At 26.3% G+C, this 27,010-nt stretch overlaps 3 protein-coding genes and 1 long non-coding RNA gene across 12 annotated transcripts; 2 read left to right on the top strand and 2 right to left on the bottom strand.

The window, feature by feature from the left end:
- The first annotated feature begins 3,738 nt into the window (after nt 1-3,738).
- Nucleotides 3,739-9,922, top strand: LOC132943706 (uncharacterized). 6 transcript variants are annotated; one of them, XR_009664363.1, is made up of 8 exons: nt 3,739-3,763; nt 5,185-5,368; nt 5,444-5,592; nt 6,608-6,763; nt 7,122-7,393; nt 7,983-8,276; nt 8,350-8,523; nt 8,612-9,922. It is a non-coding gene; the product is annotated as an uncharacterized LOC132943706 (long non-coding RNA). The 6 variants fall into 6 exon arrangements; XR_009664358.1 differs by lacking the exon at nt 3,739-3,763 and adding an exon at nt 4,520-4,665; XR_009664359.1 differs by lacking the exon at nt 3,739-3,763 and adding an exon at nt 4,520-4,665 and having other exon boundaries at nt 5,185-5,372.
- LOC132943705 (uncharacterized) lies at nt 5,251-9,582 on the bottom strand. Of its 3 annotated transcripts, XR_009664357.1 has the most exons (11): nt 8,582-8,703; nt 8,289-8,516; nt 7,976-8,146; nt 7,804-7,900; nt 7,630-7,731; nt 7,143-7,343; nt 6,982-7,068; nt 6,703-6,785; nt 6,262-6,373; nt 5,513-6,055; nt 5,251-5,388 (listed from the first exon to the last, which is right to left on the bottom strand). XR_009664357.1 is itself a non-coding variant. In XM_061012757.1 (9 exons), exons 2-9 carry the CDS (start codon nt 8,614-8,616, stop codon nt 6,489-6,491), a joined length of 1,218 nt encoding a protein of 405 aa, XP_060868740.1. In that variant the 5' UTR covers nt 8,617-8,714; nt 9,526-9,582; the 3' UTR covers nt 6,380-6,488. The 3 variants fall into 3 exon arrangements, 1 of the variants encoding a protein (XP_060868740.1); XR_009664356.1 differs by having other exon boundaries at nt 5,513-6,373; XM_061012757.1 differs by lacking the exons at nt 5,251-5,388; nt 5,513-6,055; nt 6,262-6,373 and adding an exon at nt 9,526-9,582 and having other exon boundaries at nt 6,380-6,785; nt 8,582-8,714.
- A 1,494-nt stretch (nt 9,923-11,416) lies between the features above and the next one.
- On the bottom strand, nt 11,417-26,925 carry LOC132942607 (uncharacterized). 2 transcript variants are annotated; one of them, XM_061011162.1, is made up of 32 exons: nt 26,795-26,925; nt 26,497-26,641; nt 26,021-26,426; nt 25,076-25,198; nt 24,869-24,977; nt 24,661-24,806; nt 24,198-24,382; nt 19,762-20,111; nt 19,412-19,693; nt 18,895-19,115; nt 18,436-18,814; nt 18,271-18,351; nt 18,012-18,215; nt 17,808-17,947; nt 16,465-16,705; nt 16,313-16,397; nt 15,907-16,230; nt 15,654-15,839; nt 15,527-15,597; nt 15,334-15,459; nt 15,076-15,242; nt 14,833-14,996; nt 14,564-14,764; nt 14,361-14,482; nt 13,885-14,274; nt 13,668-13,824; nt 13,491-13,588; nt 13,256-13,424; nt 12,996-13,191; nt 12,721-12,912; nt 12,307-12,647; nt 11,417-11,703 (listed from the first exon to the last, which is right to left on the bottom strand). In XM_061011162.1, exons 3-32 carry the CDS (start codon nt 26,398-26,400, stop codon nt 11,558-11,560), a joined length of 5,976 nt encoding a protein of 1,991 aa, XP_060867145.1. In that variant the 5' UTR covers nt 26,401-26,426; nt 26,497-26,641; nt 26,795-26,925; the 3' UTR covers nt 11,417-11,557. The 2 variants fall into 2 exon arrangements, with proteins under 2 accessions (XP_060867145.1, XP_060867144.1); XM_061011161.1 differs by having other exon boundaries at nt 26,791-26,920.
- LOC132942609 (dynein light chain Tctex-type protein 2B-like) lies at nt 22,553-24,667 on the top strand. Its single transcript, XM_061011165.1, has 2 exons — nt 22,553-22,825; nt 23,920-24,667. The coding sequence occupies exons 1-2, from the start codon at nt 22,554-22,556 to the stop codon at nt 24,083-24,085; spliced, it is 438 nt and encodes a 145-aa protein (XP_060867148.1). The 5' UTR covers nt 22,553; the 3' UTR covers nt 24,086-24,667.
- Nucleotides 26,926-27,010: the final 85 nt, after the last annotated feature.

Raw genomic sequence — 27,010 nt, 5'->3', positions numbered from 1 at the left:
TTGATAATAGTGTTACCAACACATTCTTTCAAAATTGAAAAAACAAATAATAAAAATATATTTTTATATATTTATGAATATTACCAAGTATTAAAAACTTCAATAATTCATTAAAAATTAAAAAAAACAAATTATTAATTGTAATGCTAAATATATCATGGTTACTATTATATTTAATTTTTAATACATTTATATGTCAATAAGTAGTAATAACCACGGCTATCTATAACTGTGTTGGTGGCATTGTGGATTGTATAAATATTTTTTTTTTTTAGTTTTACCATGATTAAAGTTATTCTACCGTGGTACACGCCATTGAGTAATTATAGCGGTTTTAGTGGTATCATATTTTCCCACATGTATTATCTATGTGGGTCGGGGGCAGTTGTCCGAAAAATGATAAGGACCCGGATCGAAAGACGGCGGCATAAAATGTGTTGCCAACATTGAATTTCTAAAAATTATACTATAAAATTATATTTTTGTTTGTGGGGTTTTACTGTTCCACTTAATGATAATTATTATATTTTTTGATAATAATTATATTTTATTTAATCTATATACCACGGTTGTGCATAGAACAGATTTACAGATTTTGATAACAGACAAATTTCCCGCATAAAAAATATTTAAAAATTAAATAACAGCGTTTCCAACATACAAATACAAAAATCATAATTTAAAATATCTTAAAACCTAACTACCACTTAAAAATAAAAAGTTATAAAAAGCATATATTTAAATATAATAATTGTTTAAGATGTATACAACCGACCATTAGTACCTACCTAATACCAATTAATTGTTATCACCTAACTTAAAATGTAATAATTTAATTATTGCGTTACCACGCCAAAATGTATAACCTTTCTTCATTTCTAGGTATAGATAGCGAAAGCTAGGAGTACCTTATTGTAAATAAATTATAAAAAAAAAAAAAAAATACCTATTAGTTGTAACATCTTATAATAAGTGTTTTGGGTATAACATTTAATTTTACACTTTTAATTTAATTCTGATTGTATCAAATTTGTAATATTTGTGTTTTTAGACGGGTTATTATGCATAGATTACTAATACCACTACACTACTACCACACTCATTTGCAGACCGTACTTAAAAATATTTTTAACATGATCTATGATGATGATGATGTATTTAACATTCACCTTATTGTTGAACATCAATATATTATAATATTATAACAAAATACAATTAGTTATAATCATTTTCGAGACGTATACATCATAAACTTTGATGATTGAAATTTAAAGTTCATCAATTATATAAACAATTGTTCATGTTTAACACTCTTAAATAGATTAATTTTACTATCGCTGTGATTATATGAATAGGTAACTACTTCTAAGAAAACTACTGACATAGAAATTTGCATGTTGCTGGCGTAATTACCAACTAATGTATAAATATGTAATAGTTTTTAAAGTTCAATAAATCTATAAGTTGTAGATGACGTTCACATAAGATAATATTATACATTTAAGTTACCAAACTTTCGGTTTAGGCCCTTCTAAAACGTACTCCCGGAATCGGGGGTCCTCGAATCCCCCCCCCTAGGTGTATTTTGGAAAAGGTTTAGTTTTTGTACGACGTTTCTGAAACTCGAGATTCCTAAAGTTTGGAAGTTGGTGATCAAATTCGGTGTCTTGAGTCGAGACCATAGGAGCCGTTTTTCTCCGTCTTTTAGGGCTTCGAAATTTTTAAATTTGCGTTTATCGGGGTTTTCGGTACGAACACTTAGATTTTGGGCACGGCGAACCGTTTTTTGTAGTTGGACGTTATAGAGGACTTTGCGACGTATCGATGGGTACCAATATTGAGGTTATCTGACTTTCGGTTCGGGAGTTATGATTTTTTGAGTGTTTTTTGTAATGAGAAAATTACGTAGTTACGTGCATTTTGGATTTTGGGTTTTCGTTTGATCACTATGAAACTCAAGATTCTGGTATTTTGGTGTACGTAGATTCAAAAAGGCTCTATGGTTGAAGTACGTACGACCATTATTTCGCCCGTTATCGTAGTAGAAAAATGTTGAAAAACGCAATATGTGATTATTTGTATAACCAGACGTTCCCTTATGGTATACGTCTATATAACGTTTTAAGTAATAATTATTTTGAACTTTTTTTTCACACTTATTTTAGTAAGCGTGTAGCTCATTATTTATTTATGTAAATCGATAGACATATAAGAATATTATATTAAAACCTATAAAATAATAGGTCAATTCACTCTAATACATATTATATTTGACCTAATAACACAAAATTGTATGTATATTTTGAAATACTAGCTCCTTAAATATGGGTTGTATACTTGTATCGTCTTGAAATCTTTTAGGTTCAATGCAGTGACATCTCTAGATCAAATTTCTGTTATTAAAAAAGCCGCGTCTCGTATTAAAGTTTGAGAAATTGGCAAAACAAAATTTCCCGCCAATTTTTTTTTTGAATAGTTCAAATTTTGAACATGTAACGTACCCCCTTAATAATTGAGTTTAACAACTTTTACCAAATGGAAGATTATCTACGTACTCTTCTGCTTCGATCGTCGAAGGTTTCATAACGATAGGCGACTTATATTGAATGATGTAGGTTTTCAATATAATACGAATTTGAAAAACATAATATCAAACAATTTAAAACCTTTAATATTGGTCATATCGTCTTGAAATTTTCAAGAATCAAAGCATATGAGTCTCTTGATTATTTCCCAGATAGTAAAAGTTTTTTAACTCTATTACCTATTATGAAGGTAGATTAAGTGTTCATAATTTGAATTATTCAAAAATAAATTTGGAGGGAAATGTTGTTTTGTCAATTTGTCAACCTTAAGATCGACACGCGACTTTTAACTATACATTAATACATAGATTTGATCTCGAAGCTTCTGTGCGTTGTATCTTGAAGACTTCAAGTCGATACGATCAATATTGAAGAAGTTAGGATTTCAAGTCATATTTAAAAAACTATAAATCTAAAATTCAATTTTTGGACTCAGCTGATAAAATCTAGGTATAACAATATATATAATATAATACTGTCATTTCATAAATATTGTTATTACTTATTAATATAACATAATAATACAACAACAATTAATAATAATAAATATTTTACGTTATACCTATATAGTATATTAATGTACATTCGTTTTTTTTCTCCCCGGTAATTACACTATGTCACGGGGATATTACATAGTCATTTGTTCTACACTTGTGACATTATAACTCAATATTTTTTTGATATAAAAGATATTTTAAAATACGGTCTGCAAATGAGTAGGTATGGTATATCTAGTAGGAAAAGTTGTTATACATAGATTATTGTAATAATCTATGCATAACAACTTTAATAAGCAGACTAAAAACACAAATATTACAAACTGTGTGTCATTGTTCACCTATTTGCCCTCACACAAAAATATTTTCAGTATTGCATCGTGCCTTATTTTATTATTACAGGGAGATTACACACTCAAAATCGGTTTTGCGAAAAACGAACGTACTGTGAAAGTGTAAACATAGTAACATACATATATATATATATAGAGCCAGAAGGGCAAAGAAAAGTTGGCATATAAAAAGTTTATGTATGTTGTACACAAAGAGTGTATACATTTTATAAGGTGGAAATGCTGCAAAAAAAATAGCCACAAATGTCCATGCAATTTATACTTAATTACCAAATTATTATATTATTGAAACTGAAATTGAAAAATTGTATTGTACTCCACATTTATGGTGTGTATTTTTTATTTATATATTATTGACATTGTATTACAAATTTATACTTTATTATATTTATACTTACAAATCATTTTTAAAGGTAGGGTTATTTTTTCCGTGGTTATTTTTTCGGGGTTCTTTTTTTCAGGGTTATTTTTTCCGGGGTTATTTTTTAGGCAAATCGTACTACGCGGAGATATAATAGTAAATTTAGTTGACTTAGTTATACAACTATCATAGACTATTATACCTAACTGATACAACAAGAAGTTTAAAGCTAACTTGGTATTTTTTCTTTGTATATAATTCACAAATTGGTCTCTCCACAACAGTTATTTAATTTAGATTGAGAATTATATTTAGTGTTCATTTAATTGATTAGTTATTCATCAAATATTCACTAAATACAAGTCTAAGGTCAAAAAAACTTCTCTAAAGTTGAACGGAAATATTGTGGATGTCTGTAAGAAGATAAGATTAATGATTCAAACGTAAACGAGAGGTTATGAAATGTATGATGTATCGATAGGAAATTGTATGTAGATTTCATTAAAATTGTCAGTTTAACGAATATTCAAATAATTGCCCTAATAAATTTAAAAAACAGCAAAAAAATAAAATACCATATGGAAATTGCCTTTATCATCAATTATGAATAAATCATGATTTGTTAAATTTGATAACAAATTATTAATTTTAACCATGGTTCAGGTTTCAGAAGTTACCATTTGAATTTCTGTTATATATTTGAGGTTATGTTTTTAATTTGAAGTTAAAAGTTTAGAACTTTAAAAGCCATATAATGCATAAAGTAAATATTTAAAATTTTATAATTTCAAACTTTCAAGTTTCAAAGTTTAATTTGTACATTATTGCGGATTTAAATTATAAGTTATATCCACTGCATATAGGTTGTGGTGGGTAACCTTTTATTGTTATGTTGTTTTTATTGTATTTTGTGATTGTGCAATTATTATTTGTAAAGACACAATATTGACAATAATTGAACAAAAAAATGTAATGAAAAATTTAATGCACTATGACAATAACTGATAGTCAAGTTTTAATAAATCAACGTAAGGTGTAACATCTATTTTATGTAAATTACCTACTGTACACTAATAAATAACCAATATTATGTAAATTTTGATTATCCAATTATAAATTTCATGAAGTTTGACGCATTTTTACTAAGTTATTGAATATTTTTACTCAAATACTTTACAAAACTGTACATACATAACATATATACAAATTACAAACTATACAAAATATTACAAATTTACAGTATTTACAAACTATACATAATATTACAAATTTACAGTATTTACAAACATAATATTTATAAATTTATTGCACAGCCTCAAATAAAAGAAGCTCTTCTTCGCCTGTAAGTAAACATGTTTATTATTATAATTTTTTTGATGTTTTTTTAGAGATAAAATGGTAATTCAAAAACTGAAAAACGTACCAGGATGTGGTCCAATTTCTTGGGCTATATACCCATCCACCCTATGACCAGCACGCCTTAAAAATGTAAATATTCGAGTAGGGCTCATATCTGTAGCAAGTTCCTGAAGGAAGTTCCTAATTGCATCAGAGTTCTGTATTCTTGCTCTAGTTGGTACTCCATTTCGAATCTGTATAAAACAAATATTAATTATTGAAAAAAAATAACCTATATTTTTATTTTAGGTAAATAAATCCATGAGAAGTAGTTGTATAACGGAATATGGTAAATTATGCTATTATAGATACACCTACATTTAAATTGTTCTTAGCCTGACGAAATTCAGTATACTGCTGGTTTTCCAGAAATTGTAACTGAACTGTAATAAATTAAAGTAAGTTGTTTATTAGAAGTACTTACTAATAATATTATAATGTTATAGTATCTACATTGTGATTTATAGTTATTAGTTTATAGTATTGAGTATTAGTTGATACTAAGGTCTAAGATAAAAGCTTCTAAGGTTATCTAGGATCCATATACATGTACTCTAAACATAAAATCTAGTTATTTTTATAACTTACCAAATTAAATCTTACTAAAACATAAAATAACAATAACTATTAAGATTAAAAATAAAATTTTTCTTGAGGTCTAAAATGTTCTCAGTAATGATTAATAACACTTTAGTGTTGGTGGTTAACATAAACTTAATACTCATATATAGCGCTTACCTGTATCTGTATTCTGTGTATATAATATACTTACCTGAGACACTAACATAAAGTTTTGTTTTATGTTAAACATATAACAACTCATACAAGTAACAATGCACAATTTATCCTTTTTTTTATTTTCTATAAAATAAAAAATGTATAAATTAGGGATTACTCCTATATATTTTAAAACTGTTACTACTTACTAAGCCAAATATTTTTATTCTTTATTGATTATTTCTAAAATTTTCTCAATACTGATACTTAAGTGTTGGTGGTTAACACAAACAGCATACACATATATAGTGCTTACCTGTATCTGTATTTTATAATGTATATATACTTACCTGAGACACAAACATATAGATTTGGTTAGAGTTAAACATGAATTGAATCGTGCAACATTAAGAAATAACAACATAATATACAAGCTTCAATGTATAACTTTTCTCTCCTTTTCTATAAAATAAAAAATAAAAAATTACTTAGGTTTTGTTAGTCACTCAAATAAATAATACTAATATAATATTATTATGAAACAATTCACTGCACCAAATTAATTAACTTAAAAATATTAAATTATACTTAGAAACTCCCAAACTTTGGGATGAGGCTTTATCAGTCTAAGCAGTGATGCATGGTAGCTTTCTACAAAGTTGTTAGTCCTAATATCTTCGTTGAATACTGTTACAGCTGCTGGTCCCATTGTTATGAACCAATATCCCCAAATGTAATTGAACATAAATGGGTTTAATTGCAATGCCAAATATGGGAATTGGTTTACATACTCAACAATGCTATGAAACCCATCCTCCATTGAAGGCAAAACATCACCAATTTGTGTAGCTGGTAAGTATGGTAATGCTAAAATCTAAATGTAAAAATAAAATAAAAATGGATTAATTAATTTCTATAACTTGTATATTGATAATGTGATTAGGGTAAGGCTTAAAGATTGAATTAAAAATAATGAATGATGTTTAAAACTATATTTAACTATGTTTATGCTATAGTCAAATTTCAGTTATTATAAATTATAATAATATTTATTAATTTTTACAAATTACCATTCGAAGCACACGAGCAGCATTATTGTCAGCTTTGAATAATTGAAATATGTTGCTCCTCTTATTTCTGACATATCTTATTACTGCCTAACATAAATTATTAATTATTAATTATCTACTATTAATTTCATTAATTTCAGTGGAAGGTATTTGCTATTTACTTGACAGTAATGAAAGTAACACCCTTGGTGTTTACTTTCCGGAAAAACTAAATTGACTGCATTGATTAGCCCTAGCTCAAAATCAGTAATAATTTTGAGCTGATCATAACATAATGGAAGCACATTTCTTATGTACTGTAGTAATTCAACATAAATTTGTTGAGTTTTTCCAATCAAAATGGCATGAACTAAAGGGAAGCTCTGGAACAACATATTGTATTACATTATTCTATAGAATTTATTATGTCCTTGTAAGTATTTACCATATTCTATTTCCATATAATAATTTTCATTGAATATATTAGTATTTGTTGAACTAACAGGGTATACTATAAAGTTTTAACAATGGGTTGTGGAATAAATTATTAATTTAAATAATATAGATATTAGTATTACTTAATGTGTGTTATACTGAAATTTTGAGGTACGCTAGTCATAATAAATTAATATACAACCTACTTTACTACACAGATATATTGAAACTTACTACATCCTTAAATACCACTTGGAAAGAAAACAACTGATAGGCGTCATTTTCTAAAAACTTTGGTACAGTTTTAAACGTGCCATCACACCCTGCTACACGGACCTAAAAATCCATAAAAATAATTCATTAAATTACCTTTGTATAAATTATTTATTTATTGTGAAATGGACCTACACTTCTCAAATCTGGTGCAATCATATTGATATTGGCGACGTTACAAAAAATGACTCCACTGACGATTCCCTCTACCATCAATGGACCTTGATAAAACCTATTGAAATGATGTATTTAAATACTTTTTGTATGTTTTGTGTTTAATAAATGAGACAAATTAATATATTTTAACCTGTTAGGAGGGTTTTGCAGTGTCATTGCAAAATGTTCATTATCAGCAGCTGTCAACAAATCGTGCAAATGTGCCATGTTTCGTGGAGTCTGCGGGAAAAACTTACGTCTTATACGCCGCATCCTCTCTACACTCTGTAGAAAGGTATAATTTTCTGCAGCTTCTGGAAAACTAATTCATACATCATATCAAACTCAAGTAATCAAGGATATCAAAACTAACCATCACCTATGCATAGTTACATAACTTATGTACAATATGTATTGTTATTTACAAAATAAGCAAAAATTCAAGTTTATAGGTAGGTACTAACTTAGCAATTGCTTGCATATAAATTCCACGTGGAGTATACGAGTTTATGGTTCTCTCTAAAGCCCTTTCAGTTATCTCCTGTCGAAGCAGTGGAACATTGAGATTAAGTTCCCTGACATGATGAAAATGTTGCTTCGACAGTGTCAACCTATCATCATTGCGGTCTGGAGATATGTGAGCAGTTGCCCGGCACTGTCCTTCCAATTTCTTTTCGTAACATGCCAAGTAACTAAAAAGTATGTTCATAATTTAAAATACTTTTGTTTAATAAGAAATTGTACAGTTAATACTCACATTTTATTCTCTGTTACTTTGTTTTTATAGTACATAAACCCAAGATTGTCTCTTATAATTTCTGTGCCCCTTTGAACTCCTAAAACTACGGTGTAGGAGTGTGGTCTTTCTACAGCAACCGGAAGCAGAGGTTCTATCAATTAAAAATAAAGTGTTACCTTAGAAGCATATTAAATGGCAATCCGGAATCCAGAACGTCAATAGATTATAAAACTTCTGTATCTGTGATTTAAATTAGTAAAGAAAAACACTCACAATCAAGGCCGTATTTAAGCTTTTGTCACTCGTGAGCAACATAATTTTGGCGCCACTGGCTTTGGATATAATTAATTTTTCTTATTTCAGTATTTTTACACAATATTTATTATTCACACAAAATCAAAAATAAGTGTCTTATGATTAACTAAATATAGTTATAAACTATAATATAATATGACAAACTTTTATAGAAGACTAAATTGTATTATTACTTTATTTTTCTAGCTACTTTGCCCATAAATTATGTTTGAAAAAAATGTATATACCATATTTCTACTAATTTTATTATAGTAGTAATATATTATGTAACCAATGGCATTTTTTTTTTAAAAAACAAAACAATTTTTCGCTTCACTTTAAAAATATTTCACAGTTGTTGATTGGGAACCAATATTACACAATTTATTTATATATTTATTAATAATTAATAATTTTCCATTGAGTGTTTGAAAACATAATTTTATTTTATTATAATCGCTGTAAAAATACTGTTGCTCCCTAACATAAACCAGCTAGGGTAGCTGACCCTGGCTATTGCCCTCCCAAACCACCCCTTAATTATGGCTCTGCTTACAATCATGAGTAATAATCAATATAAATAATACATGCAATACTTTCAGGGGAAGAAGGATGTACATTTAATATATTTTATTTACAATTAAAAATTTTGTATATTGCATACATACCATTATATTCGACAACAGGCTCATCTTGTACACCAAAATAATTATGATCATGATTGATGATGTCTAGACAGTTAACAGAGACAATTGTTGTGAATACATTCAGAAATGAAGCTGCTTATCATTTAGTACCAATTAATAAATAAATAACTCAATAATTCATCTAAATCAAATTGTATTTGACAATTGACAAGCGGATTTAGGAATATCATCAAGTAAATATTAGTAAAATGTTGTTTGGTTATTGTTAATTTATTGTTGAAATGTTGACAATGTTTAACTCTTAATTTAAAATTTTAAATATAAAAAATGAAATAAATATTTTTTATGTTATATTTAAATAATTGTAATTATTGTTATATTATTGCCTGTATAATATAGTGGAATAAGTTGTATAAAATCGATGTATTTATTTATTATTTATCAACAAAAAAAAATGTTATTTATAATGTTCTTTTAATTCTTGCGTAAATAAAAATTGAATATTTCCAGTGGCGAAGCCAGGGGGGTTTTGGGTGTTCCATCGAATTTTTTCCCCTTAATATATGTACTATTTATAAACGAAAACGGTGAAAAACTTGGTTTAATTTATACTTAAACCTTCCATTCCATAACCCTGGCTACGCCACTGAGTATTTCTACTACTATCATAAATCATAATAAATAATTACCAAAATCCATTTTTTTTGTATTGTGTAAAAAGTAAAAACCTTATAGGTACCTACTTAAAAAATAGTACCAAATACTGAAATCGTTAACTACAAAATACGCGGGAATTGTATAACTTTTATCATAGTATAATTTTTATCATAGTATAACTTTTATCAACAGAAATATAATAATAATAATAATAATTTATATTACAACATTTCGATTACAATGGTTGGCAGTACTTTTTCGATTTTCGATTTTCGGGTCCTTATCATTTTTCGGACAACTGCCAGCCACCGTATCTATGTATTTTCCCCACATTTTATGTAGAAAAGAAACGTGATAATTGATAAGACATTTTTTACCTATATTCATTAGCCCATAAAGTAATCTCTTATCTCTATGCATTATCCGTAGAAAACAGGAAAATGCTGGATGAACTACATTGAATAATGAAAAACGATTGTGGATTATAATTATTTATATTTTATGACTTTAATAAAAATACTATTCAATTGCTTATTTTTCATTTTGTATTATTAGACTGTTTAGTATTTAACTGTCGAGAGTGTTTTATTTACCATTTATTGAATCATACATTTAAAATAAGGGTAAGACAATTAAATTGTAAAAATAATGTAACTGGATTAAACTTTATAAAAATTATAGTACGTCCTCATAGTTCATAATTATTTGTTTGATTGTATAACAACAAAATTCAATAACAATTTATTATTATGTAATACACACAATTATATTTAAATATTAACTTATGCACTTATTAACATTTAGGCCTAACTTGTATTTTGCTTGTTTAAATAAATATATTTTTAAAAACAGTATAAATTAATATGAATAAGTACCTGTAAATATAATTTTAATCTAAAAAAATATTATTCTTGAGTATATTTTCAATTGTTTAGTTTTTTTAAAAAAAAATATATTTATCATAAATACAATTAATTATAATCATGTTAAATCCTCTTTTAAATTTCATTTAGATATGGGTAAGTGGCAGTTGGAGGTGTTACGAATGGGTATTTATATGGCATTTCCTGTTATATTATTCCATTACTTCAACTTACCAGAAAATTATGAAGATAAAGTAATAAAATTCAAAAGGGAGATGTTTCCGCCAGAAAGACCAGAAACTCAACAAAAAATTTCTGACCTCAAGAGGATATTCCAAGAACGAAGAGAAGCAGAGTTAAAAAGAGTCTTTGAAGAATAAATGAGATGATCATTGCACATATTATAAATTATCATATTTTGTATATATTGTAATAAAATAGTTTTGTTAAAAAAAATTATAATTAGACAGTTTTAGATTAGTATAAAAATTAAACTAACAATTATTTATTTACGTATCTAAATAAAAAAAAACTCAATTTAGACACTTCAATTTTTTCACATATTGATCAAGTTGAAAGCGCTCACAGTGTTCAATAATTTGTTTTAGATCAATGCTATCTATGACTGGACAACTGAATACCAATTTGACACAATGTATAACTTCATAAGAATCTTTAGCTAGAAAAAGAAAATGATAACTTATAAAAAATCTGGTTTTACTTTAATTGTTGATTACACTCTTAACAGAATAAGAATGCCCACTCTATGGCAAAACTAGTCTGTGCCACACAACTCCTTCCATTTACACGACAGAAAACGAGGAGTAACGTAGGGTGCCGACTACCGGCGACTAATCACAGAGTACCTGGCATCGCTCGAGTCCAGGCACTGTATGCATGCGCAAAAGTTGGCAATCTTATTCGGAATAGAGTATAGTGATGCTACAAACCCTAATTTTTTAGATCAACTGAACTCACAATTTTTTATTTGAACCCGTAACAAACTACCAAATTATTTAACATTTAAAATCAAACTCAAACCAAACTTTAAAAAATCAAAAGGTTTAGATAAATTTCAAAATAAACTTAACAATGTTCAAAAATCCTGATGCTAATGGAATAACAAATAATAATGAAAATAGTTTCATATTTCTCAAAAAACCGAGTTCAAAATATAATTTCATTAGTTTGACTCTCATAGTTCTTTACAGTTGGAAAATAGAACTCAGTTTGTAACATCACTATTTATTACTATTTAATTTATTATTGGATGAATTCATACCACTGTTGAATGAAGACCTTAAAAAAACATTCCAGGCTTTTTCTACAATGTCAAATGTCAATTTATGCCATTTATCCATCAAATGAACAAGTACTTTTTCCAGTTCAATAATCATTGTAAAATGAATTAATCTAGTAAGTAATAAATCCCAAATACTGGGATTCATAGCATCTGAATATAAAATACATAAATGTGAAGCTAATTTAGTAGAACTCGATGATCTTCTTGCCATCAACGATTGGACTAGTTTGGATTTATCACATCCACGGTATCTTACTGGGGAAAAATTGATTCCAAGAGTTTCCAATTCAGTAATAATTGATAATTCAACCAAATTATTTCTAATATTCAAATGATTTAAGTTATTTAATTATTCAAGTGCAATATAGTAATAATAAAAATGTATATTCTTACTTCATCATTTCTTTTGAACGACAAGTAATTTCTTCAATATTTTCAGTTGTTACCAAGCACAGACATTGCAATGCTCTTAGTCGCACACTTGTTGGGCACATAGAATCACTGTCATCTTCGTTATAAGCTTGGCATATAAGAAAATTATGTAAATTGTATGCTGGTGTATCATTTTCTAATAGATAGCATGCTCTAAATGTAACAACATTATTAACAACGCTCAGTATTTAGCTGTATTTAACAAAAGTTAAGCTAATTTAAATAATAATTATCACCTTAATACACCTTCGCTGATTGTTGTACTTTCTTGAGTTACATAAAATGAATTAGTTGTTGACATTAAACTTTTATCAGGAGAATCCATTGATCCCAATGACGAGGGTTGTAACCACTCTTTTAGAAGATCTACTTTGAGTGCCAAGTCTCCCTTACCATGAACTTCTACAATAGCATCTACTGCACCATTAATGTCTGAAAAAATATAACTATAATTTATAATTCGAAACAAACACTTTAATAAGACCTTAAAACTTACCAGGAAACAATTTTATTTCACCTGTATGTCTTTTAAGTATTATTGGATCATTATATAATTCTCTAATTAATTCATTAGGTTGCAATGCTAATTGTAAATAATTTGTTTTGCCAAAACCATACATGTGTAGTATATGTTTAGTTGTTATTAGCACATATTTTGTAACAACCTTAAAAAAAAAAAACTTTTCAGTTTTTGTTTAATTGAAATATATTAAAACAATACAAATACATACTTTTGTAATACCAGACTTGGCATTTTCCGAATTTTCTAGTTTAACCCATTCTTGAGCTTGTGAATGACTAATTTTAGCTGCTGCCAACTGATCAGCACCTAAAAACAATAATCTTTATATAACAGCACAATTTAAGATTAGTTATTGACATTAAAAAATATAGTTAACAATTGATACCTAAAGGTAAACTATTGACAACAAAATAAAGTGAGGCAGCAACTATTTCTAAATTCTTTACATTACTCAACACTTCTTGAATATCTTTAAGCAATGATTCCAAGCGCATATGTAAATACCATTCAACATTCTTATCCTTAGAAGATACCTCATTAACCTAAAATATTATTAAACACTTGGTTAGTCTGTAAATCAATGTCCATTAAGCAATTCATACCATGTTCTTTACAGTTAAAATACATAATGTATCCTTGTCCATTTCAATTGCTTCAATTATTGAAAACCATTTATTATATGTTAAAAATGTTAATTCTGGTTTTATGATTTTCCAAGCCTGAATTTCACGATGCCCAATTTTTTTTTTTTTTTTATTTGCAAGTGGAACATAAGGTAAACGGTATTTAGAAATAGGAGGTAATGATTGTGATTCCTGGAACATGGAAAACCATATTTCTTCTTCGTGTTCTTCAGGTAAACTTACTCGTTTGTATTGCATTAAAAATAACAAAACTTCTTTTTGAACATGAAATTTTAAAATTGTATTTACATCATATTTTTCAATTAAGCCCATTATTACTAAAAATACTTCATAGTAATAAATATTCACCTAAAACCAAATAATAATAAAAATCCATTTAAAACATTTAGTTTTTAAACTAAGTTGAGTTAAAGTACAATATATTGCTGCCTTACTTGTTCCCAAACATGGTTCCAAAGAAAATCTAAAACATCAGTTTTCTCTGTAATAACACTGAAAATGTCTTCACATTTTTTTAATAAGGCATCTTTGTCTTCAATTATTTTAGCTATCCAATCTAAAAATTATAATATGCAAAATAATTAGCAATTTATTTTACTGATTGAATATTTTAAAAAGTTTGTTGAAAACTATTCACCAAATGTCTTCTCTTCATTTTCCCCAGGTGTGTATGGTTCCCACTGAATCAAGCAACTTTCTAAAAATAATTTGGCAGTTTGTTGTAAATCAAAATGTGTATCAGCACAGTAGTCTACTAGAACATTTAATGTTATGATAGGAGATCTTATCATTTTCTGTAATAAATGTCGTTGATCTAATTCTGAACTGTAAAATGCATCTAAAAATGAAAAAATAATAATAAATAAATACGCACATTCATTGTTTCGTTATAAAAAAATGATATACCTTTAAATGCAAATCCATATTTCATCAATTTTTTACCCCAAATACATTTATTTTTTGTTGATTTAAGAATTTCATACAAATCACCAGCAGTGTCAATATTTAGTTGTAAGTAAACTAATCCCAAATCTGTAATATTTGTTAATTTTTGATAGTTCATCCCCACGCTATAGATTAAACAATAATACATAATTAAAAAAATATAACCATTAAAATCCCATAACTTTATAACATTGTATCTTATACTTATTCAACGCATCTTCAAGCCAATTGAAAGCATCATGTGGTCTGAGAGTATTTAAAAGACCTAATCCTAGATCCATATCCAAGTTTCGAGCATAAGTAACACTTTTTAATATTTGTCTAACATTACTTTTTATTAAATTATTTCCTTTTTTAGTTAACTCCGGTTCCTGAAATGTATCAAAAATATACAATTGTATAATAAATAATTATCTATTATAAGCAATAATGTTCTACTTTATTATTAAATAAGGTACTAACCAATGTTTGTTGATTTTGATGAATAGCACGATATAAACACATAATTTGTGTTACAGTTATGTGAAGACCAATAAGATTCTGGCCTTGGAAATATTCTAACGAAGACATTATTATATCAGACGATGGCTAAAATAATTTGATTAATTCAATATTTTATTTGACATTAGTTTAAAAACATAATTGTAGCACTTACTACGGTATCATATGAATCATTAATATCTATTTTCTTGTAGCAGTGTAATGAAGATTTTGGATTATAACAATCTGGAAGAATAATAATTATAATAATTTGAAGTTTTGGTACTATATAAGTACATTACTTAAAAATGAACTGTATAGTTTAAATTGTTCAAAAAATTCCATGTGTATAGAGTTTTTGTCAATAATTCCATTCCTCCAAGAATATGCTAACCCAAGTTCTATATTATCGCTATTCACCACATCTCCACATGTTAAATAAAATGGTTCAACCCACTGACTTAATTCAACAGCTCTGGTTAACAAACCTAAAATATTAAATATTAAATACATTCCTTAATCTAACTGGTACACAAATAAAAATAACAATATTACTTGAATGACTATTAACAGTGACTAATTGTGTAATTCGACGGATCAATGTCCAAAGTGGTATTTTAAATGCAGCTTGAGACACTGGATCATAAGTAGACACTAAAAGTTCACCTAGTTCTAATAATTTAGTTGCAAGCTGAGAGCCAACATTTCCAAAGGTGTTTATAAATTGACCAAATATACATATGTTTTCATTATTTTTTTGTAAAGCAGACTCCTTAACGAATTGTACTACAACATTTTCAAAAGACTGGAATAATAAATTAGATAACCTTGATAATCTAGCTTGTATAATAGAAGTCTTCATATCATGGAAACGTTCATCTATAATATAGTTATTAGAAAATAATAAATTATTTAAACTAGTTTATACACAAAATTTGTTGATTTAAAATGTTCAAACTACCTTCTATGACTGAATTAACACATTTTTTTATGAGCTTTTCTTCATTAGTGTATTCTGATAAATCACATTCAATTTTAAACTCATTCTGTAATAAAATTACAATAATACAACAATTGTAAATTACAGTATTTTCAATAGTTAAACAGACAAACCTTTAAATAATAAATGTTTATTAAAGCATTAGCACTATGTTGACACTCTCGACAAATATCTATGCACTGACTTTTTGCTAAAAACTTTAGTACAATAAAATACTTAGATGCTTCTTCAACAAAAATTGAATGTTTTCTCAAACTGTTATATGTAATCCAAATTGTTGTGCATATCCTCTGTACCATTGAACTAGGAATTATCTGGGGATTTGTTAATGATTCTATTGCTTTGTCTGTAAAGCTATAAAGATAAAAAGTAGGTCAGCGCATTTCGGTGGTGGATGTTTGTCCATCGTCCCTTCGGGCCTCGGACAGAATAGTGTAATTTTACTGTATTCGATTTGAATGCAATGATTGCATTCAATAAAAAAACGATTTAGAGCGGACGAGGGAATCTTTTTCATTTGTTTCTATAGTGATAAACAAAGCGTTTTAAGAACAGCTTAAGAACGATTTATATAATTATAATTAGGAAATATCATAAAAATGAAAAAAAATATAAAATAAAAGAAAAAGCTCATAAGTTGCTCAATGTTACCATGTCTAGGTATGGATAATATAAGTAAACAACCCAAATTTCAAGTTTTTACGAATGTTTTTAACCGAATTACAACAAAAACTCCCAAAATTAAAATGTCTATAAATAGCTCAAAATCCAAAATACAATAAAAAATATCTCTAGTCATTTTTCATTTGAAGCAATATTTCTGGTAGAAAACGTCGTCCGTAATTATTTAATATTATAAAATCGTGAAATCGTGCGTTTTTGCTTCTTAAACCGCTTTTATTTCAAATAGCGTTTCGAAAATCGAAAAATGACTTGTTTAAAGTACCAGCTCAAGAACATTACCTTTCAGAAAATATGCTATACTTGATACTTTTGAGCAAGGTTAGAGGGAGAAAAAGTGTTTACAGAATAAAAAAGAAATAAACATCAATGTAAAACCATTACATTCCTCGCTCCGCTCAGAATCTAAAATTGCATTGAATTGTAATGACTTAAATAATATATAATAATAATGGTCATCACAGAGAAGGGAAGAACCAGAAATATGCCAAACCTTTTACAGTAAAGCTCTTTCTCATAAACTGTGAAAATTCAAAACCATATCAAAACTTAAAATATTGTAATTCTCTATAGCTCTTGAGTTAGGGATCAAAAAAACTGTTAGAATATTTTATTATTTTTAAAACCAATCAAATGTACGATTAAATTTAAATATGGCATTATAGTATACAAATATACAAACTAAAATTGTTTGAGTGTGTTATGTTAATTACTTAAGTTATTAATACTGTAAGAATAAATTTAAAATAATAACAATAAAAATTAATTTACATACCCAGATTCAATCAAATACTGAATATAAATCTCATATGCTTCTCGTTGAACAGTGACAGACTGTGTACTAATCAATTTGATTATGTCTTCTAGTACAGTTGAGCGGTTTTGGCAACAAATATTTTGGACCGCAATAATAATCTGAAATTAGAAATGAATTATAATTTAATTTAAAAAAAAATTGATCATGTAATGTAATACTTACTATACTTGGTGTAATATTTGTAAATGAAAAATTATAACTCTTTAATATTAATTTACTAGTAAGTAAACTCTTCACTTCTACTATATCTTTAATAGCCGCAGTATTCAAATCAGTGTGAAGTGTTTCATCACAAAGTTTTACCATAAGTTCAGACCAAGGTATACTAGCTGCTTTCAAAATGCTTAAGGCTGAATCAGATTTGGTCTGTAAAAATAATTTTAAATAATTTATATTTTATATTTTTTTAAAAGGATATTACCTCTTTGTTAGATATGAAATTGAGTATTAAAGTTGCTTTTTCTTCCCATGACCACCAACAATCAACTTGACTAACAATGTTCTAAAATATAAATTTAAATGATTGTAAACTGTAGTTTAATAGGTTTGAATTTTATTTAGTAATTCAAAATGTATTTATTTTTACTTTAATATAAGCAGATAAAATTTCATCAGAATTTAAGAATCGCTGTAGTGTAAATGTTGACCAAAAATTTGTGATAAAATCAGAGAATGTATTCATTTGTATTTGATCTAAAATTAAGAATGACAACTCTGAAAAATTTTTATCTTCGTGAGATAATTCATAATCATCCAAAGTAATCTTAACACCAAAATTATCATTCAACTCCTTTAATTCAGCTAAGTATTTTATCAGTAAGATCAATTTCATTTGAGGTTCGGTTGGTCGTGAAATACTTAGACATAAAGGAGATGAAACAATTTGATTGATGATATTTAGAAAATAACGACAAATTTCTAAGCTAGGATTGATCCAATCTAAATGTAAATATAATTCATTCCATCTAAAAAAAGATGTTAAAATCAAATGTAAAAATTAAACTCAAAATATAAACTAAAAAAGTTATAAGTCTGTTAAACATACCTAACTTTACTTTCTATATAAGAAACCATAGAAGCAACTGTTTCATCATAATACATAAAAAGAGTTGTGGAAGCAAAACTCATTACCCACAATTTTAAGTCATACATATTTACAGAAAACGGTGTGCTTGAAAAATATTCATTTATAAATTCATCATTAATGCAATTTTTAATTTCTGCAATATGACGACTCCAAACTGTTAATGCATCACTTAACTGATTCTACAAAAAAACAAAACAAATTAACCAATTACATTTATAATCTTAATTTATTATTATTAACTTTTATACCCAACAAGTATAAGTTATACATCTCTAAAATTATAGTAAATATAATATTAGAAAATATATACTTAGCTTAAATATCATACATAAGTTAATTATTATTACTTATAGGTATAGAATACACTAATATATTTTTTAACTTGATAAAATTATTTTAATGTTTTAGCATTAAAAAAATTAATGTACTAAATAATGTATTTATATTATATAATGAATAATAAATAAATATTTACTTTTTGTATAAGGTCCAAACAAATGTCATTGACATTTTGTTTACAAAAAGAAATCCATAGTTCTGTATTTTCAATAGACCAATCAGATACATCATGCAAAAGACAAAAAGTATCCAATTTATGAAGTGTACTTTGCAATTGATCAAGTAAAAATAATAACTTATTTTCTAATCCTTGTGATGAGGATTTTACTCTTAATAATGCATACCTTAAAAGTTTTCTACATAGAGTAAAACTAGGTACAATTATATTGAGAGCACAATTACCAACAAATGTGTGATCCTATATAAAACAATTACCTTTTAATTAGTTATGAAATTATTTTGAAAATGCATCATTCAATAATTTACTTTTATTTTATTTAAGTAATCCATCATTTCATCAAATGTTTTTTGGATGCCTTTGGTTCCAGGCTGCCATACATCTAATTTTCCCATAAGTCCTTTGACTTGTTCTTTATATACTGTTTCTGGATCAAGATTAAAAGCAGCTGCAAAATTTCGAGCTTCATCATATTTGCCTCGTCTTAACATTCTTGCCAAACGTAAGTCGGGTTGACCTTCAGATATAAGTTTTACATGTAATGTGTTTATATCTTCGTCTCCGTGTGCTTCCAAATACAATATGCCATCAGATGTGCTTGGATAATCAATAAGATATGTTAAAGATGATGTTGGAAGTTTGAATGTTACACTGAAATCTGTTTCAAACAAACAAATATATATTTTAGTTTTAAGTAAGGTAACATATTAGTTATTAGTAATAACTTATTACTATAGATGCAATAGGTACAAAAGAGTCTTTACAAGGTGGGTTTTTAATGGACTAATTTCTCCTGAAATTGACATTTATTTATTTAAAAAATATATATTTCAGGCTAGGTTGTATATTTTGAGATACACTTGAACCGATTTTATTTAAATTATGAGATAAGAAAACTGAAGAACTAACAGCCTTTCCTGTAAATCTATAATAATTAATTACACTTTTTGCATTCCTTACTTTCTTTTTAATACTATAGCAATATGCATAATTGCATGTAACATAGTTATTTTAGATAAATAACTTTAAAAGATACATCAAAACTAAAAAGAACTATTAATAATATTATTATGATTAATCATGAACATTTATTTAATTGTGGAGTAAAAATCTGATCCCATTCACTGTTTCAAAAAACAATAATACTATTAATTAATCATTTGTATTGTAATACTCCACATATATGAGTGAGTATATTCTAAATGGGCATAAAGAATGTTTTGAAATGAGCCAGTCAGAAGTCAAAATATAGTTTTTAAGATTTAAGAACAATTGCGCTTGTGCCTTGTTGGTTAACAAAATATAAATATATTAAACTTCAATGTTGTCTAAGTTTCAAAAGATGTCCTAAAACAATGTTCTTCTAAAATTATCTAATAAATTATATTATATCTTATGCAAAAATGCTTTATTTTAACAAATTTTTTTGTCATATTTTAAAATTATTTGTAATGTTAATTTTGTTTATTTTTACCAATTTTAGATTCTGAGCAGAACGATGAATCTATTGATTTAACAATGATGTGTTTTTTATTTTTGTGTATGTCATCACCTTTTAGGACAGTAAAAATACTTAGATTTTCTTCAACAGTATCTTTTCTGATAGGAAAGTGAATCTAGTTGATACTTTGGTGGGATAAAATTTCCCAGTTATTTTCAAAAGCACCGTGAAAAACAAAAGAAAAATTAATAAAAAACGGGTATTTTATGCAAAATCTGTTTTCGAGTAATCGATTTTGGTTTTTGGTGCAACTCTAAAACAAATGAACAAAGGTACATGAAATTTTGACTGAATGTTTATACAAGCATGTACTATACAGCAAGCCATTTTCAAAATATTTTGAGCTGTTTAGGGAAAGTTTCAGTTTCCAATTTTTTAGTTTTTATTCTATAGCTATCAAAAAAAATTTATTTGTAAAAATGCTTGAAAATTTAATGGAAGGTTCCTAATATAATGTTTCAAAGACGGATGAAAAATATTAAAAATCCAGTTACAATTTTTTTTTATAAGCATTTAAAGTTCTAATATTGACAAAATATGTAAAATTTACGAAAATGTGTAAATTATTTTGAGTTAGAAATTCATAAAAATGTTTCTTTTTAAATCTAAGATTTGAAAATGTAATACAAGATTCCTCATAAGTTTGTCTACCTTTATCAAAAAAATTATGTCCACAAGCAAATCAAATTAAATTTTTAAGAGTGTGTGAAGTTTATACTTTTACAAGATTAGATATTAACTCGATTTCTCATGTAGCAATTATGTTATTTTGTTGTAATTCAAAAACGAATAATAGTAAATACATGAAAATTTCACTGAATGTTCCATTTAATCAATTCCTACACTTGATAAAATTCTCAAAATATTTTGACTCTTTTTGTGCTGTTTATGGAGATTGTCAGTTTTCAATATTTTTAGTTTTTTTTCCTATAATTGTCTCTAACATTTCATTTGTTGAGTAAAAAATAAAAATGCGTGAAAATGTAATACAAGGCTCCTGATATACTGTTACAACAGCAGTTTAAAAATATAAAAAGTACATGGGCACAGTTTTTTTTATAAGAATTTAAGGTTGGAATATTGACAAAATGTATCAAATTTAAAATTTAAAAATTATTTTGTGGTTAAAAATTTATAAAATGTTCAACTTTTATAGCTAAGGATTGAAAATTTAAAACAAGGTTCCATGTATATAGGTTATATTTAGATTACTTTATTCACAATAATATCATCAAACATACTCAGTAATATCATAGGCTGACTGACAGCCTTCGCTCATAATCATTTTTCTTATACAATGATATTATATCATTGAATTCAAATTTAATACCATCCATTAAAGTGACCCACATGTAACCTACTGTACAGCAGAGTGAAACCCACTTGCCCACCTTTTTTTTATAATTTACTGAAACTTACTGAATTTGTGCCAGATATCATATATTTGACATTTGTGCAATATTTACATATATTTTACTACTTAATTGTTACTATACATGTATTGTTTGTTTATAAACATATATATGGCTGAATGTTGGATCAATACTTATTACTTCAATACTCAAGTCATATTATGACATTAAGGAATAATATTTAAACATGGATACATTAATAAAGGATGTATATGATGTTTTAACTAATAAAACTGAAAATGAATTACCTTCACAAGATAAACTTGTAAAATATCAGAATACATATAGATTGGAATCAAAAAACCCATTCAATGAAAATAAAGCTTTAGCCGTAATAAAAAATGAAACAATGAAACATTTGAACAATGAAACTAGATATGATCCAGATGAAGCAACAAGAATCTCTGCAACTATGTCACTTAGTATTAGAGATGAAATTTGTGACTTGGATTTTGAAAGGTAAAATGATTTAGTTTTTAAAAAATATTTATACTAATTACCTACTTATAGACATATCGTAATCATAGTATTGGCCTTTTAAACTATCTTAATTATTGTGGAACTATCAATATGTCCTAAATTAATTGTAAGTATTACGACAATATAAAGAATTAATTAAATACATTTTGCTCAAATAAATTCTCGACCCAGCTAATTCTAGTAGTTATAACTTATTTGTGCATAAAAAATGTTCCGATCACTTTTTTTTATTGTTTGCATACATTTTTATGTTTATTTTAAATTGCAATTACAATTTAAATAACTAATAAATAAGTACCAAACAATGACTTTGAATGATTTTTTTTAGTAGAAGTGTGTTCAACACATTTTTATGTAACATAATATATTTATCCATACTTCATTGAACAACATAGATTTGAACCTAACTTGTCATCAAATTATTTTTAAAAGAATCTTTTTTAACCTAACCAAACCAGTAGAAACATGTAGAAGATTTTTTAGGCTCAGGTTGTGAACATGTTGGCAAACATAACATAGCCAATTTGGACCTCTTTTTTTCTCTTCCTTAAGTACACAAATATAGTAGTTAATTTAAATATATTTTTTTCTCTTATTTTTAATTATTTAGAAAAAAAAACTACCTACTATGAAATATTTTTTAATGTACCATTTTTTTTTTGTTACAATAGCTGTTTGTCATTAATTGATAAATAAATAAATAATGTTAAGGTAATAAGCTAAGACAAACATTTATTAGTTTTTTAACTATGATTTATTTTCTTTCTTAAGAGTTTTTCAATATAATTTCAAGTAAATCGATCCCTCAATTGAAAATCTAATATTGTTGATACTTTGGGGAGGTTATTTTTTCAAGTGTAATATTGTTATATTATTGTTACTATAGTACCTAATTACAAAGTGTTTAGTCAATAAAACCAGCTGAATTATTATTGAGTAAACTGCAAATAGTGGAGATCTCTGAACTTTTCTACTTTATGGAACAACCCTGTTTTGACCATATTTTTTTAGGGGGGAGGGGGTAATAATTGTAGGTATAATAATAAAAATAATTATTTTAATTTTTGTTTCAGGTATAAAATTGTCTGTATAGTTGAAATTGGAGAGAAAAAATGTCAAGGAATAATGTCTATCGCTAGATTTTTACGCGACTTCAATAAAGATAAATATGTTTATAGCAATTTTGAAAATCATAATTTGTTTGCAACTATTATGGTGGGGGCATTTTATTATGAATAAATTAAGTATAATTTTACTACATATAAAACCAAAATTATTCACATTTTAATTGTTTTAAGAAAAAAAATTTAAAATATGCCTAAACACCGATTATTAATTAATATTAAATTACCTGGCATTGAAACTAGCATCAACGAAGGCTGTATTTCGTCAGTTAATAGAAGAATACTTGTAATACCCATTTCTTGCATCACAGTAAAATCACTAATAGGCACCTTATTCCATTCTTTAACTGGTAAAAATGTAAATGCACATACCAATAACATAGTTTTTGAATCAGTTAGGCAGATGATGAAACTGTAATAATATATTTAAACAGTAATAACAAATTGACAAGCTTAAAAAAAATAAACAGAACCATATAAAATGATATTGTTAGTAAATACTGCAAAGAAACAAATTTATACTACTAATTTTTATATAGACTAAACAGAATGATATTATAATTTTAAAGTGTTTGAATTCATTCAAAGCCATACATTTTCAACAATTTAATTATTATGTCAATGAAGATTGGAGAAGGAATTATAAATTATATACTGACTATAATAAATTGACTAAATAGTTTTACTTACCTTTTATCTTGAGTGAAAACAAGTTTTTTAATTTTACAGTTGTCTGGGAATAAAAATTCCTTAGACCTCATGTTTTCTCCTTCATATAGACAAATGCTGTCACCAGCTATTAAAATATTATCATTCATTCCACACACCGTTTTTACCTATTTGAGTTAAATAAGTAAAGTTATTAAATGTGCATAAAACATTTATTGCGTCAACTTACATTTTCATGGATATCAAATGTATTCAAAGTTATAAGATGTTCTATGTTTTTAAAATCATTATTAAGAACAGATTTTTCTATTAATTCCATGACATTGACACAAATAAATCTTAAAATAATTAAAATGAGTAATTTATTTAGTATACTTGTATGGGAAATTTAAAATGAAAAACTTAAAATTGTTTCTTTGATCTATTTATTACATACTTATTGATAAATCCAGATGACGTGGTAACTGTAATATAGAAATGATTTTCTTTATGAGAAAAGAAGAGACCTACAGGTGATTCCATTTCCAAGGGCAAGCAACGGGGATTTTTTGATACTTTCCTGGAATTAAAATGACATACTAAAATATATTATAACTATAATTATAAATTTTAATATTTGAAAGATTGTAAATTATATATTTTTATTTTGTTAAAAATAAAATATTTTATTTAATGTAATACCTACTTAGTATTTACCATCAATACCTAAATGTAGATAAATGAAAAAATGTTGTATTATTTTTTTTTTTTATTATTTATATTATCTGATTTTAATTGTAGACAATTATGACGATTCATTAATAACCCTTTCACTCCTGCATTATTTTTTCCACTATAATGTACTGTGCTGGGGTAACATTTTATTTTTCTGATTTTTTTGTTTTTTATTGGATATTGTTATAGTTAAGAATTAATAGTTTTTTTTTTAGTAGATATTAGTTATTCATTTTTAGTGTCTGGATTTGTCCAACCATATGTCCATATTATCACTTTGAATAAAACAGATATTTTTGATTTTTAAAAAGATAGGACGTGTATTTACGTTGGACGCATATTATTCCTATTATCAGTAATCATGAAGCTGTAATTATTTTTTGGTATAAAAAAATTAAAAATTATGAGTTTGAATAAGACTCAATTCTATTTGAATTCAAAAAACTTGAAGGAAAAAATTAATTTGGTTTGTGAAAATTAAATTTTTCTTGAACATATAATATTATATAATATTTAATTATACTTAGAACAATTTATTTTAGTTTTAACTTCTAATCTAATGGCTATAAGTAAATAATTTTTAAATAAAAAAAATTATTTTGATTTGTTTATGTACATTTATTAGTTTATTTATTATTAATTTTTATACTTAAGTATTAATATTTACTTGATAAATAAAATCCTTGGGTTTGTAAACGAACAACAGTATATAGTCCAATCACATAATAATACTATTAAGTAACATCCATCGTCTGATATTTTAGCATCCACTATTTCATTAGGAAATCCAAATGTCTGATTGATTTCTGTAATGCTGGTATTAAATGAGGTATAAGATTGGCCTCCTGAAATGTACATCAAATCTGGTGTACACATAGCACTGATTCTTAGGTCTTCTTTGGATACACATTTTACATCACATGTTCTTTTTATTGTGGCCAAAGTGGTTGTTTCAAATATTCTGCTGTCGCCAATAGCTACAGCACGAGTACCAAAATTTATAGTCTCGTCCGCTGAACTATAACCAATTGTTATACCGTTCCACATTATGAAATCTTATTATCCTAATAGATCTAATAGAACATAAACAATTTTAAATGTTTAAAATAATATATCTTTTAAACAAATGTATTGGGTACTTACGTGTAATACAAAAGTTATACAAACATTTTTCTGAAATCTTTTTTCAATATGCCATATTATGTTCTAATCTGTATTCAATATTGTGTATAATTTGTAGTTTGTACCTTAGGTATCCTAATCCTAAGGCTACTTTTAGTATACTTGTCTATAATTTCAAATGATAAATAATTAAAGATAAATCTAATAATAATTTATTATATTATCTTAAACTGCGATACACAATAATATTGTAATTTTTTTTGAACAATAAATTAAGATGTACATCCATTATTATATAATATGCTAAATACCAACCTACTTGCTTATTATACTTGAATGCTGTATGCAATTAATAGCTGTTAATTGTTATAGAATCTATAGACTATAGTGTATGTATACGGCATACTTGATATAATATTTTAATTCACTAATTCAGTAACAATCTGAATCATCTACCGTATTCATTATTTATCTCTGAAGAATGGAATTTTGGCGCTAAAATGTATCATTAAATCAACAAAGAATAATATCATGA

This window comes from Metopolophium dirhodum, chromosome 4, assembly GCF_019925205.1.
Source record: "Metopolophium dirhodum isolate CAU chromosome 4, ASM1992520v1, whole genome shotgun sequence".
Lineage (NCBI taxonomy): Eukaryota > Metazoa > Arthropoda > Insecta > Hemiptera > Aphididae > Metopolophium > Metopolophium dirhodum.
Note: the sequence above shows the minus strand (reverse complement) of the source record. Positions and strands in the feature narration are given on the sequence as shown.